At 44.3% G+C, this 14,165-nt stretch overlaps 1 protein-coding gene across 2 annotated transcripts; it reads left to right on the forward strand.

Annotated features, from left to right (window-relative positions):
- The first annotated feature begins 1,204 nt into the window (after positions 1-1,204).
- Positions 1,205-2,395, forward strand: LOC136473840 (uncharacterized). Of its 2 annotated transcripts, none has more exons than XM_066471482.1 (2): positions 1,205-1,958; positions 2,168-2,395. In XM_066471482.1, exon 1 carries the CDS (start codon positions 1,614-1,616, stop codon positions 1,929-1,931), a length of 318 nt encoding a protein of 105 aa, XP_066327579.1. In that variant the 5' UTR covers positions 1,205-1,613; the 3' UTR covers positions 1,932-1,958; positions 2,168-2,395. The 2 variants fall into 2 exon arrangements, 1 of the variants encoding a protein (XP_066327579.1); XR_010762754.1 differs by having other exon boundaries at positions 1,208-1,981.
- Positions 2,396-14,165: the final 11,770 nt, after the last annotated feature.

Genomic DNA, 14,165 nt, shown 5'->3' on the forward strand with positions numbered 1-14,165 from the left:
ACCACATATAGCTCACAAGAAAGCAAATAATTCATGGTTTATCCTTTTCTAATTTCTAAAAAAAGTTATATCACCTCTATAGACATCCTACTACCTCTCAATCTTCTCTAAAAAAAGTCCATTTCTATCTCTTTCTAATTTCTTTTCTAATTTCCAATTCATCCTACCTTTTTATAATGACATGAATATGATTTTTCCACTCATTTTATTCTATTATTTCAATCACTTGCAATTCAAATTTCACTTAAATCAATAAATTACTCAAAATGAAATTAATTCACTAAATATAGCAAACAGACCAAGAAATAGACCAACTTTTAACATGCGCAGTACCAAATGTTGTATGTGGGGAGTAGAAAAATTGTGGAGGGCCGAGGAGGAAAAAATAGTTTTGGATTTGCCGAGTGTCTCCATAAACACTTGGCAAACCCATATACTTCGCCGAGTGCCGGCAGAAAACACTCGACAAACATGTACTTCGCCGAGTGCCTTTAACGGACACTCGGCGAAGTACTAACGGCCGGCACGCTGTCCGTTAGGACGGCGCACGCGCGGGTCACGTGTTGGTTATTGCTGAGTGTCCCATAGAGGCCGAGTTTTGACACTCGGCAAAAATTAAATATGCCGAGTGTCTGATGTTTGCCGAGTGTTGACACTCGTCAAATAGTAAATATGCTGAGTGTAATAGTATGCCGAGTGTCTTGGAGGAAACACTCGGCAAATCTGCCGTTTGCCGAGTGCCCGATATAATGCACTCGACAAACATAAAGCACTCGGCATTTTCACTGATTCCCATATTGCATGATAGAGAAATGAACCATATACTTAAACTAAAATACAGTAAAAACTCACCGGGTTTTGGATTTTGGGTACCTGTTGCCATCACAGGTGTGTTCTCAAGGTTGTGCTATATGTTTTGTAATATGTTTTGAAAATAAATTCACAGGATCTAACAGAAAAATGTTAAAGAAAAACAAAGACGGAAGGAGAGGAGAGAGAGAGAGAAAAATCAATTTAGCTACGGCATCTCGCAGGTTGTAGAGCACATGCATGCATCTGCACGAAACCACAAGAGACACCCAGGCCATATCCAATAGCGGCGCAGCAGCAGCAGTTGTCACCGCAGCGGCAGGACGTTCGGACGCCAAGCGGGGAAGGCAAGGCAAGGTAACAATGCGGACCCGCCTCCCCCGCCTCCCTACCTTCCAATCCACCACCCAACCCGTGCGCAACAGGCGGCACGCAACGCAACGCAGCCTCTCCTTCACCGGAAAAATCCTATAAAACGACGCGCCCCTCTTCCCCCGCCGTCGTAGCTCCTTCTCCTACACAGAAACGCCGACGCCTCCGGCCAAAAAGCCGTCACCAAACACAACCAAATCTTTTCGTCTCCATACACAGGCGACTCCCAACCCAACACCACGGCTCGTCGAGCGAGTCGTCGCCGGCCGGCCGGTATATACACAAGAAAGCCAAGGAAAACACTCCTCCTCCCTCCCTCCCTTCCTTCCTTCTCTACCATATATCCAAGCTAGAACCAAAGCTAGCTTGCGACTTGGCAACCACTTCTACAACTTGGCCGGGCTACACGTACGATTCAAGCAGCAGGCAGGATGGTGGCGCCGGTGGTGATCGCGTCGGCGGGGCTGGGCATGCTGGCCGGCGTGGCGATGGCCAACCGGTCCCTTGGGAATGGGCTCCCAGCGGCCTCCAGGTGGGACGCGCGCCCGCGCTGCGCCACGTGCGGCGGCTCCGGCCGCGTCGAGTGCATGTGCAACCGCTGGTCCGACGGCGACTCCGGCTGCCAGACCTGCGCGGGGTCGGGGAGGATGCCCTGCCGCAGCTGCGGCGGGTCCGGCACGGGCAGGCCGCTCCCAGCGCGGCTCACCGTCCAGCACCAGAAGCCGCCGCCGCCGGCGGGCTACAACTGATGATGGAATATGATTGTCGCAGGCGAGGTGCAACCCATCCAAGAAAATCAGTTAAACTGCGATAAGATCCTCTAGCTAGCTAGTTAATTATATATGTATACGTCCGATCCATTCGTGTGGATGATATGCATGTTGTATACGTACTATATGTACATGTCTCTGCTTCAAGACTAGTTGTAATTGAGCTGAGCATACTTGGTGTTGCTGTTGTTCATCAGTTAATTTGCAAATTGCAGGAGGATCGGAAGAAGAAAAAACAGAGTGGAAATGATTTTTTTTGGAGATCTAAGACAACATAATTGAGAAGGGAGGGCAGGTGATTATGAACACAGTTTTGTTGGAAATTAAAGGTTGTAGTTAAGTGCGGTGGATGTAATTAATATATTATATATATATGCTTAGATTCGTTAATATTATATATGCACCCACATAATCATGATTTACAGAGATTATATTTGTTGTGACTTGAGTGCCCTTTTCCTGGATGCTATTTTCATTTCCTTTTAGTGCCTCAGATCTATCTCTGTTCAGTTGGTGGATTGCCCTTTAATTATCATATTGTTCTCCATGGTTCGGATCTAATTCTCTTTGAACTTTGTGATGTTTTTTTTGTTGCTGCTGATTGGTGAGCATCGTTATCGTGCTTTCCAGGATGTTTGTTTTTGTTGAAGAATAAGACCACGGCAGCGCTTGTTGTTCGCGTGATTATTTCCTTTGTCCTTGAACATCTTATAGCTCTTTTATGTGAATTTAGCCTTATTGATTCCAAGCTAATATACATGTACATATATACTAGCTCTTTATCTGTATTAGCCCTACTAATTACAAGCTGATGCATCTAATAAGTAAGGTTAGCAATATAGATCTGTTACCATCTTTTTGGAAAAAAAGTAGATCATAAAGCTGAACAATGAAAAATATAGATATACTGGTAATCATGCACATCATAAGGTCCTATTTTAATTTCAGCCATGTCTTTTACACATTCATCAATTCATGTATGAATAGAAAAGATGACGTGCTTGAGAGGGATGATGGCAGTTACTTATATAGTATGTGTTGTGATCAAGGTGCATAAATTTTCCAATATTATGTAGTATGACCTTCCGTTTTCTAATTGTGTTATGTTTGTTAGGACAAGCAAATTAGTCGAAAAATGAACTATAATTAGCTTGTCCTAAATGCTAGTATATATCTTAAAAACGGAGGAACTACCATTTGAACTAGATCCGGCAGATACGCTTGAAACTTCCGCTCAAGAACACAGAAAGTGCAAGATATTTGGATATTCTCTCGGCATGTGACTGTTGTCTTCTTTGTTTTCTGAAGCACATTTTATTAAAAAAAAAATCTTGGAACAAACATGCAATTACCGGCCGGCTGATGGCATGAGTGATGAGCATAGGCAGGGGAGCAGGACGTAGTATGGGTTGGATAGACTCGGCTAGGTTTTGTGTGGACAGAAAGAGCTCAAGAGCCGAGCCACAGGCTTCCAAGAAAAAGATCCAATGCAGCACAGCCTGTAGCTTGGGCCAAGGGGTAGTACGGATCACCATTGTGCAGATGCACACATGTGGCGTAGTTTAATTTGCACTCCCTCCATTTTAAATTGGTATTTTAGCTTTTTAAATATATTATTTTAATTATATATCTAGACATAATATATATCTAAGCGGATAGCAAAAGCTTTATGTCTAGAAAACCCAAAACGCCTTATAGAGTTATAGCCTTGAGAGGCAACTTCATTTGTTCCGTGGCTTCAAGCTCCGATCACTCTCCTAGCTAGGCAGCAAAAGATCAGCACTGCTCTTGCTTCGTCTGAGCCACACTCTCTGAGCCGGTAAACTAAGACAAAACACAGATAAAGAGAAACCATGTTCTTTCATTAAAGAGAGAAATCTAAACAAAAATGCCTGACTCCGAGGCAGATAATGAGATATTTGTACATTCAAAAGATTGTGTGGTCTCTTAAAAAAAGACCGTGTAGTGCAATCACTACTCCAATGCTAGAATTAGACTGTTGTAAAAAAATGCTAGAATCAGACCAGACAGACAGTGTTAAGAAGATATCACAGTCGGGTCAAGGCTATACCTGATAGTGAGGATGAAGTTCACTATTGGGTCAAGCCTCTATCCGACAATAAGAGTATGATACTCACTGTTGGTTCAGTGACTTCAACCCAGTAGTGATCTTTATTTCCTAATTTTTTGTTAGTATATTTTACATTTAATTTAAAATTATTAATGCATCACATATATCTCACTACCATCAAGACAATACTACAATTACAGCGAGATTGAATCTCCATCATATGATTCGATAATGAATATAATAGATAGAGATCAAAGCCAATACAAACCAAGTGTCATAAACTACAAACTAAAGTCCATACAAACATAGTTGCACGTGATAACATTAATAGAAACCAAGTGGATCACATACACTACTGCTACTAGTTAGTACTCCCTCCGGTCCAACTTATAAGGAGCAGTCATGGTCTCTCAAATTAGAATTTGACCATGGAATAGTTTTATATTATAATTTTTATAATTATCAAATTATGATCATTTGATGGTATATTTGATTATAAATCTAATATCAAGTTTGTATTAAAATAGTTAAAAATTGTGGGTCTAATTATTTATAAAATATTATGAAGATCTTGCTAAAAGTGTACGCTTTATAAATTGGACTTGAGGGTCACCCGTGGGTGAAATATGACACCTGCACCCACCCGACCCGACACCATCGCGAGCTCCGACCTGAGGACACCCGCCCAGGGCGACGGTAGGGGTATTCCTAGGTGTTCATTGGAATACCCATGATTTTTAGTTTAACAAACAAATATATATGCTATGTGTTAGCATATCTGGCTTGCATTGTTGAAAGCTAGAAAGGCAAAGAAAAGAGGTTCCACATCCACACCAAATCCACCTTCTTGCTATGGGCTTATGATCCTATACATTATTGTATATTTGCATTGCATAATTTTATCCACATGGAATACCATGAGGTAACATTCTAGTTCCGTCACTAACACCCGCGGATGCACCCGCGCCCGCGAGCTGATTGCCATCCCTAAACCTGAAGCTTCCTATATAGGCTGGCATATCATATACACTAGCTGAATACAATACAATACGCGCCTTTTTTCTGCACATGCCTGCTGCAACTGTAACCGCGACCGTTGACGAGTATGATCCATTTCATTTTTCATTAATACCCGTCTCACCATCTATCTCCACCTGCACAGATGTATTGACATGCACATGCATTGTATATCCTGCAGTGCACAGCTGGAGAGGTATGGCCTCCGATCAGCTTGTCATCATGTAATATATAATATATGATTGTGTCAACTATTGTTGTTGTTTTTTTTTTTTGAGAAATTTGTGTCAACTATTGTTGGTAGCCGTCAGGCAGGTGCGTTGCCGTTGGCCCTGCTAAGGACGGATCCATATGACTGGGTCGGTGAGGTGTGGGTAGGTGGTGCAAACTGATATATCGCTGATATTATATTTATTTTTATATTTATATTTGGATTCGGATTCAAATACGAATAATATCAGCTATGTCGGATAGGATACAGATGGATATTAGCGTGATAAATATGTGATTTGTGTATTTGGATATGGATATGGTATTCGGATGTTGAATATCCGGAGTCAGTTATAGATAGATCTAAACACTTCTAAACAGTTTCGGACTCGGATTCGGTAAAAAAAAACATCCGTATTATTTACACCCCTATATGGACCATTGTCCATCTATCAACAAGAGCCTCGGAAGGTAAATCGACATCGGTTCAGTTTCCAAAAGACATGAGTCTTGGCGATCGCGACCCTCCGGTCTCCGGCTAACCCGAATTTTTTTTTACAATTTAGCTCTTTTTTTGAAAGTTTCTCATAAATAGACCCCTGGTGGAAAGAATTCAAAAAATAGACCTTTAGCTCGGCGCCATAGATGCTGGCGCCTACCTCGGCGCCAGCGTCTCTGGCGCCAAGCTCCTGGGCACGGAGGATGGCATGCCAAGGAGCTCGGCGGCAGTCACTCTGGCGCCGAGCCTTTAATACCTACTGGACCCGTGCCTTTCTTCTCTTCTTCTCCCTCTCTCACCCTAGGATAGCCGCCGCCGCCCTCGCTCGCGCCGCCGCCGCCGCCCTCACCCGCGCCGAGCTGCACCGCGCTACCGCCGCCGCCGCCCGCGCCACGCCGTGCCGCGACGCGCCACAGCGCCCACGCCGAGCCACGCCACGCGCCCAGCGGATGGCCCGCGCCCCTTGGCCGCGCCGCCCCCCGCCCCCCCCGCCCCGCGCCACGCCCCGCGCCACGCCCCGAGGCTGCACCGCCCCCCGCGCCGCGCCGCCTCCGCCACCCTCCACCACCGGCCTCGCCCCACGTTGCCGCCATCCAGCGCCGGCGTGCCTCCCGCGCCTGTCGAGCCGGACTCGCCACGCGGAGCCCTGGGCATCCCGCGCCCGCTGCGCGCCATCGCTGTCGTCGGCCGCGCCACCGCTGACCCCACCACCTGCAGCGGCTAGCCGTGCCACCGCCGGTCGGGATCGTCGGCCTGACCTAAGCCCATCGTCCGCTGTGACTCCTTCGACGTCCACGGAGCAGTCGTTGGAAAGGTAAAAATTATGAATATGCAATGTACCTACTTAGTTGGCATTTGTTATTTACTAGTTAATGTGATGACTCAGGTAGTTGATTTAGTTAGTGATCTAGTGAGATATATATGTAGATATATAGTAACATAGATACATAGGTTCATAGATATAGTTAGATAGCTACTTAGATATGTAGTTACATATTTAGTTAACTACATATGATCTAGCTATTTAGTGAGTACACTGTATATATATACGTAGTTATTATCTTGATTACTTAGTTTGTAGCTAGAAAGTACTTGTTAGGTACTATCTATCGTCTAATTTTAACTAAATGACATGTGTTTCGTTACGTGTTTGAACTAGATGGAAAACCTAGTGACCATATATCATGGAGGCACCGTTGAAAGCGATCGCTATGGATATATTGAGTTTTTTGATATGCAAAGCGTGCCTGTGCTATTCAATGATAGGCCTTCATTTAGTGAGATGGTTGCAAAGGCTCGGGAGGAGCTGCATTGCCTTGGAGATGATGACATTGCAGTTGATGGTGTATTGCACCTAGGTTCTCCTCCGAACATCTTTAGGCGAATGATCTCAATTGGTTGTGCGGATCAGTGGGAGAACTATGTGAGATCGGCTATGAAGAGCCAGCTACAATATTTGGACGTGGTTGTGCGTCGGGTGTTAGTTGATCCCATCCGTCATGGGTTTACCCCAGCAATGGATCATCAGGCACACATCGACCCTCCCATTCTAGAACCTTACCTGCATGTGCACATTGCACCTACGGTTCCCGATGCTCAATCTACCCCCAATGCGGTATTTGTAGATGGTTGTTAGACTCATGTTTCCATGACAGATCCTCCTTATGAGATCCCTTTGACATAGAATCATCCGAGTAAGTGTCTTAACCACATGGTTTTTGGGAGCGTACCCTGTTCCTTACATCTATTTCTTTCATTCTTTCCTCATTTATGTACTGATGTTGTAGGAGACGTTCCTGAGAATGTGGATGTGCCCCCTGTTGCTGCGCAAGTGCACTTTGGAGATGGATTCCGTTGCTCCAATAGTGTTGAAATTATGCATGATTTGGAGCCATATGAGATGGCTAGGGCTGTTGATTCTGATGATGATCGCCCTGTTGGAGAGCTGACGGAGAGTGATGTTGAGATGATGAGGCGTATCTTTCCCGGCCGCTGTGATCCTAGAGTTCACGAGTTCAGCGATCTTGCTCATTTCGTTCAGGTGTTTGCAGAAGGACGTGATGATGAGCTCCTAGAAGCTCCTGAGGCCGGTCCTAACATGGTAATTGAGAATGGGAGGGTGTTCAATGACCTCCCTGCTTTGAAGAGGTGGTTGCAGGCTTTTGCAGTGATATGAAAGAGGCCTTATAGGGTATTGCATTCATATGCGGAGCGCCGTTACATAGTTGTGTGTGACAAGGAACGCTGCCCATGGAGGGTTTGTGCAAGGAAGCAACAGGTAACCAGAAAATGGAAGATCACAAAAGTTGTCGGGCCACACAATTATGCTGACCATGAGCTGACACTGAGGCATCGGCAGTTGAAATCTACCCTCATTGCCAAGTGGTTGATGGGAATTTTGTAGGGAGAACCCAACATGAAGGTGAGGACAATTATCAGGACCGTTGAGGCATTGAATGGAGGATATGTGATAGCTTATGGTAAAGCATGGAGGGCTAAGAAGCGAGCGTGGAAGATGATATATGGGGACTGAGGGGATGAGTATGAGTAGCTGCTAGTTCTTTTCAATGCAATCAAAGTGGTGAATCCAGGAATGCATTATGAGTACATCCCAAAACCTAATGCATGGAAGGATGGGAGGCAAATATTCTTCCGTGTCTTCTGGTGCTTCCCTCAGTGTGTCGAGGCCTTTAGGCACTATCATCCCGTCTTTTCCATTGATGGTACGTTCTTGATTGGCAAATACCAGGGCACACTTCTTATAGCCATATCCTATGACGTGAACAACAAGTTGGTTCCTTTGGCATTTACTTTGGTTGAGAAGGAGAACAATGACAGTTGGGGATGGTTCTTGAGGCTAGTCCGGATACACATGGTTGGGCCTGGTAGGGAGGTTGGCGTCATATCTGATAGGCATCAGGGCATACTTAATGCTGTGCAAGAGCAGATAGAGGGGTATGCACCTTTGCACCATCGTTGGTGTACTCGGCACCTTGCCGAGAATCTACTCCGGAAGGATGGTGTCAAGGGTAACTTTGATCTGTTTTAGGAGGCTACTCGATAGCTTGAGGACAAGTACTTTGAGGAAAAGTTGGAGCAGGTCAGAACCGCATCAAATGCAGAAGGTAGACAATGGCTCACATGTTTGATGAGGGATTTGGAAAAATGGACAAGAGCTCATGACGCCGGTGGATGGAGGTACGAGTTTCAGTGCAGCAACATGGCAGAGTCATTCAATAAGTTGCTATTGGGGATACGTGGTATTCCCGTGAATGCAATCGTTCAATTCACCTTCTATAAGCTTGTTGCCTAGTTCAATGATAGACACACCCATGCATTGCAGTTGCGGAGTGATGGAGAGATATGGGCTCCGAAACCAAAGGCACACCTAGAGAAGGCAAGAGAAAGGGCTGGCACACATGAGGTTGCATGCTTTGACAACACCATAGGGACTTATCAGGTCAAGCATAGGGGCGGTACAACGTCCTACGGCGAGGTCCGAGAGTCGATGATACATGTGGTTGTCCTCCAAGATTTCAAGTGCACTTGTGGTAAACTAAGGCAGTACCACTTTCTATGTTCTCTTTTGGTGGCAGCAGCTAGGCATCGTAAATATAATATCGAGAGGAGGATACCTCATGAGTTCAGTGTCGACACGCTTATGCACACATGGAGCCCCTGCTTCGTGCCTTTCTAGGACCCTAGAGAGTGGCCTCCATATGATGGGCCGAAGTACATTGTAGATCCAGCTTATCGTTGGAACAAGCATGGATCAAGGCAGAGGATGAGGCACAGGATGGTTATGGATCAGATACCCAAAAGAACGAGGTGTGGGAGAGGAACTCCATTTGTTACTAACCCCGAGCAGTACGAGTGCGGCAAGTGCGGTAGACTTGGCCATAATTCACGAAGTTGCCATTGGTAGATTAGTGAGGTGCGACTATTGGTTCATTTTATTATTTTATATTTGTTGTCTTCATTTAATTAATTATGCATGTCTCTTTTTATGCTTGTATTAGTGTCAATTACTTATACATTTGTAAGTTCATATTTCATTGTATATTGAAATTTTAATTCACTCACCTTTTTTGTAGGATGGAGCAATTCCACCTGCTCGACCTGACGTACGAGGTGACCCATCGAGGACGTCTCATAGCGCTGGGGCAGGTAATAATCTATAAGTTTTGTTCAAAATTTGGTGAACGTACATGTGTTCGTGAAATAACAGGAGACTATGTTTTATTCGATGCAGGACCTTCCGCTCCTTCGTCCTAGAACCCATAGTGGGTTCTTGGACATGTGGTACGACGATAGGTGCAGTTCTTTCCTGCAAAGAGTTGGCCTAGATGTTATCTCTTTTTAGGTTCGTCGTGGGTTGCCCAAGTTCAACTCAGCGGCCATAACTGCGCTGGTTGACATGTATTAAATTGAATCATTGCCTCCATTCATGGCCATTTGTTCATGCAATTGACTTTTTAACAATTAATATTGCTTTGTCTTAAATATAGGTGGCGGCCGGAGACTCACAGCTTCCACCTACCTTTCGGGGAGATGACAGTCACGCTCCAAGACTTTCAGAAGAAGCTAGGCCTAAGGATTCATGGCAACCCAGTCACCGGGTAGTGCAGATCAGAGGGCTAGAGAGCACGAGTAGAGGCCTTCCTTGGGCGTGAGCTTGGCGAGCAGGTGGCTCGCACTTCTAGAGTTCCCATCTCCTGGCTATAGGAAGAGTTCGCACAGTACCCTAAGGAGGCAGATGAGGAGACAGTTGGGTACTACTGCAGGGCGTGAATCCTACACCTATTTGCCTACGTTCTCTTCCCTGACGCCACGGGTGACAGTGCATCCTATATATGGATCCACTGCCTCGGTGACTGGGACCATAGTTGGATTTAACACTAGATTCACACATGATAGGAGGTGCTTTGTAGATTACCCTTTCTTTCTTATTTTCCTTAACCCTCCGCGGTTCTTCCGGCCATTGGTTCTTAGGACCATACAACCATTCTTTGAAATGACACTTCGCCATTGAAAACACCTAAATAATGAGACATTAGTATATAAACACATATAGCTCAAGATTTGAACACATACACTTTGCACTTACTTCATGCTTGTTTGGACACACAAACTCCAATGTATTCTCAGGGTTTATCACAGCTCGATCTCCGCAATCGCACAGAGGAGGTTACTCGAGTCGTCTAACTGCGGCTAGGTGCTTCTCCTTAGCTATCATTGGTGAAGGGTTAGGGGGGTGGAACCCACCGCTTGAAGTGCTCACGTGGATGTATCCCTCTAAACCAATCGTCGAAAAGGAGGTACCTAGGATCAAACTTGTCTGCACCATCGATCCACTGAAAGAAAAAGCACCTCTCATGGTCCTACACAATGAGATTCCAATAAAATATTAGTAGCATACTTACACAAATAAAGAAAAAAGATAGTGGAAACAATTTCTTACATTAAAACGACTGCATGTGTAGAAGCAACGCGCCGCTGTGTCCGGATGTTTCGATTGAAAAACATGGGCCGGGAAACCACAATCATAGTTAGGGACAGGGAGGTCAGGAGGGACGGGGGCATCTTTGCTAGACGCGTCAGGGTATAATTCTCAAGGACGACCCTGTTTTCGCTAAAACTCCTCCTGAAACATTTCTTGCATCTAACAAAACGGATGTAATTTAACAAACATAAATCAAAACATCACAAATAAATATCAATGAGAACCATAACTACAATACAACCAATTTCGTTCTAAGAAATGAAAGCAGTTAACATTAAACCCTAAACCTAGGGTTTCCCATTTGATGCACAACAATGAACCCATAACATAACTACATGCGCCTAGGTTTGCTAGCTTTTTCCACGCCTTGGCATCATCCAACGGTTGTATAATATATATATTGAGGGATACAATGAAACCCTAAGCGATGATGATTCTTAGGTTGAAAAATCCGACTAATATATACCGAATCGATGCAAAAAAAACTAGGAGGGGAGCGAGGATACCTTGCTCTCGAAGATCTACGGATCAAATCAAGGTTTTCAAGGTCCAATATGCAGATTCGTGAGGTAGGGTGAAGTGGGGAGAGAAAAAATCCGAGAGGAAGGAGAAAGAAGAGGAAGAACGCTCGGGCAGGAAGGTTGGGCCGGGGTTAAATGCTGGAAGCTCGACGCCAGTCACTCTGGCACTGAGCTCGGCGCCAGAGTGACTGGCGCCTAGCTCCCTACCATGTCATCCTCCGTGCCCAGGAGCTTGACGCTAGAGACGTTGGCGCCGAGGTAGGCGCCAGCATCAATGGCGCTGAGCTAAGGGTCTATTTCTGAATTCTTTCCGCCAGGGGTCTATTTGTGAGAAACTTTCAAAAAAAAGGGCTAAATTATAAAAAATTCGCCCGCCTAACGCCCTGACCATGTCGCCTATTCCTCTCGAGACCTCGCCGCAGCGAGCCTAGGGATTAGATTATTGTCGTCACGCTGGGTTGCGCCGCTGTAGTTGGAGTCAGCCGGTCTGCAGGCTGCAGCCCAGCAGAAGCCAAGCCAACAGGACTGCAGAACTTAGGAGCTCTGTCGGGTCTAGACATATCGTCTAGTAGTTGTAGAATAAAACACTACGTCATATAGTATTTGTAGGGATGGCTCTAGAAGTTTTGTAGGGGCCGTCCCTACAAATCAATTTTCAGAAATCACGAAAAAGTCAAAAAAACAATTTTTTTAATCCGTGGAGGTTCCCACCGGCAGCCACACACCCAATCTATGGTAGCGGCATTTTTCATGATTTTTGCACACTTTACGTCGGTCGGGATTCAAACCCGCAACTTATCCCTTGTGCGCAAATTCCTCTACCACTGCACCTCATGATCACTTGTGTGTACAATCCATTTTGGTTCCCCACATATTATACAAAACTGAGCATAAATTGATTGATTGAGGCCCTAAACTAATTCAAATAAAAAAGTTGTCAACTACAAAGTTTTATAACTTTTCGAGATCTACAACTTTCATTTTGATAGTTTCCCCATCCGAGGTCACTTATGAAATTTGAATTTCAAATTTGAGAAATTTGAACGTAGTTTTTCATGATAAGATGATTTCAAATGAGAAAGTTATCAACTACAAAGTTTCATAACTTTTCAAGATCTACAACTTTCATTTTTAATGTTTGTCCATCCGAGTTCATTTAAAAAATCAAAATTTTAAATTTTTGGAAATTCAAACGTAGTTTTTCTTGACAAGATGATTTCAAATAAAAAAGTTGTCAACTACAAAGTTTCATGACTTTTTGAGATCTACGACTTTCATTTTGGTTGTTTCTCCATCCGAGGTCGTTTATAAAATTTAAATTTTAGTGCTTAATTTTTAATACCCGACGTCTATTTGTAGGGGCAGTTCAATATTGAGCCGCCCCTACAAATATGATTTGTAGGGACGACTGGATATAGAGCCACCCCTATAAATCAGGCCATTTGTAGGGGGCGGCTGATAACACCGGTCGCCCCTACAAATTCATTTGTAAGAGTGGCTCATTTGGCAACCATTTGTAGGTGCGGCTCAATATAGAGCTGCTCCTACGAAGAAAGGAAGACGTTGCCACAAATCATTTTTGTAGTAGTGAAATATTGAATGTAGCCAAGCCATGTAGGTACGTTGTGTATTTGATTTTAAACAATTTACTCTTTTAATTAGTGATTAATAAATAATAGTTGGTAATAGTCTCATGTGGTGAAATATTTTGCTTGTAATTTAGGATCTTAAGTGTGGAAATTTTACAATGTTATACATAAGAAACATTTATCCAGAGCTCAGAAAATATGATCGATTTTTTCTTCATTTAAGATAACCATCTTAGTTAAAGAACTATAATTTTATTGTTGCTTAGCCTTAAAATTGTTCATTGATCATCATTATTAAACATGCTAAATTGAGACAATATTGTTTGATTTGTTTTACACTATGAAAGTATAATTAGACATGAATATATATGGCTTATGGGCCCATGATGACGACTTTGCCAGAGGGCCTGCCTAGGTGTGGGCCAGCCCTCAGCCGCCGGTCTCTTGACACGTTCGCCATGTATGCGTCGCGCGGCACAAAATATCAACCCGACGACGGCTCTCCAATAAAAATCGGCAGGCTCCTAATCCGTCCATCTGCTATTTTATTTCTGTCATGTAGCTTTCAGTTGCTAGTTGCCTCCCGGCTTGATTTGTGTTTTGGTTGAACCCCGATCGCTGACACGAGATCACTCTAAACACACCAACCCCCTCGATCGTGTGTAACCCGCAGCTTATGTGTCGGACATGATGCAGCCGTTCGTCATCAGGAGAAAAAAAAAGAAAGATGTTCTAGTTTTGAGTCTCCAAGTTACGGTAGTGTCGGACATGATGCATGAGCTAGTGAAGACCCGGAACACTGT

The sequence above is a fragment of the Miscanthus floridulus genome, chromosome 8, assembly GCF_019320115.1.
Source record: "Miscanthus floridulus cultivar M001 chromosome 8, ASM1932011v1, whole genome shotgun sequence".
In the NCBI taxonomy this organism is placed as follows: domain Eukaryota; kingdom Viridiplantae; phylum Streptophyta; class Magnoliopsida; order Poales; family Poaceae; genus Miscanthus; species Miscanthus floridulus.

What these genes read in the sequence shown, in the direction of transcription:
- LOC136473840 (XM_066471482.1), top strand. Translation starts at nt 1,614, where the DNA reads ATGGTGGCGCCGGTGGTGATCGCGTCGGCGGGGCTGGGCATGCTGGCC.